Source organism: Octopus bimaculoides, unplaced genomic scaffold (assembly GCF_001194135.2).
Source record: "Octopus bimaculoides isolate UCB-OBI-ISO-001 unplaced genomic scaffold, ASM119413v2 Scaffold_87364, whole genome shotgun sequence".
NCBI lineage: Eukaryota > Metazoa > Mollusca > Cephalopoda > Octopoda > Octopodidae > Octopus > Octopus bimaculoides.
The window spans coordinates 41,470-42,538 of record NW_026398593.1 but is presented as its reverse complement, the minus strand read 5'-3'; the positions used below and the strand labels follow the sequence as shown (position 1 = coordinate 42,538).

The following is a 1,069-nucleotide window of genomic DNA, read 5'->3' as shown; positions in this document are numbered from 1 at the left end:
ATATATATATATATATATATATATATATATACATATATATATATATAATTAATTAATATATGCAGCATGTATGATTATATACATATGTGCATGTGTGTGTGCATGTTTGTGTGCGTGTGTGTGTATGTTTGTGTGTGGGGGGGTTGTGTGTCTGTGAGTTTGTTCTAGAACATGGGATGAATAGTTTGTTTGTGAAGAAAATATTTGTTTAATTTTGAATAATACTTGATTAACGAGGCGAAACAAGATGATTACGCGACGACAGACAGCGTCGATGGAAGTAGGGAGGCGGGGGGGGAGTATGAGGGAGAGAACGCGAGTTGGGACAGGCAGAGAGCGACATTGTTGTCTGTTTTCGTCCATCTGCAAACCTCTCCATTCGCTTCTCCACTCATATAAAAGCAAACACTTAGATCAAAAGTCTCATAACTCGAGTGTGAGGTTACACTCTTTCACAGCAAGGGCGTCCTCTCTGGCTCTTTCTCTCCCTGACAGACTGAAAGACCTCACAGTGTGGCCCAGCCCTCAACTACATATAAGGTCCACCACCTAAAAATTCGGCTGCCTCGGATGTTTGTCTCTGGTTACTATTATAGCTGTTTCCTGTGTGAAAGTCCACTATTTCGTCTCTGTAGTGGCTGTACTTGACCACTTGCTGCTGTTTTCCACTTTCGACCGACCAGTGTGACAGAGGGAGAGAAAGATAATGGCTGCCCGTAGCGTTGGGATTCGCTTCCTTTTTGTTATATTATTCGGTGAGTTAAACCTATATTTTCTAAGTTTGTATCTGTTTGTATATGAGTGTGTGTATGCAGAAATTTGTGCATAGGTTTGTATGTAATTGCATATGAATTTATGTATGTGTCTATATTTGCAAATAGATAGATAGACAAACAGACAGACAGACAGACAGACAGACAGACAGACAGACAGACAGACAGACAGACAGACAAACAGACAGATAGATAGATAGATAGATAGATAGAGAGAGAGAGATGGATATAGATAGATAGATAGATAGATAGATAGATAGATAGATAGATAGATAGATAGATAGATAGATAGATAG

General features: G+C 39.2%; 1 protein-coding gene across 1 annotated transcript in view; it reads left to right on the top strand.

The window, feature by feature from the left end:
- Window positions 1-304: 304 nt before the first annotated feature.
- Window positions 305-1,069, top strand: part of LOC106878664 (elastase) — an 11,058-nt gene continuing 10,293 nt past the window's right edge. The window contains exon 1 of the mRNA XM_014927949.2: window positions 305-755. Within this exon, the coding sequence (XP_014783435.1) occupies window positions 707-755 (49 nt within the window). The 5' untranslated portion in view covers window positions 305-706. The remainder of the gene's footprint in view (window positions 756-1,069) is intronic.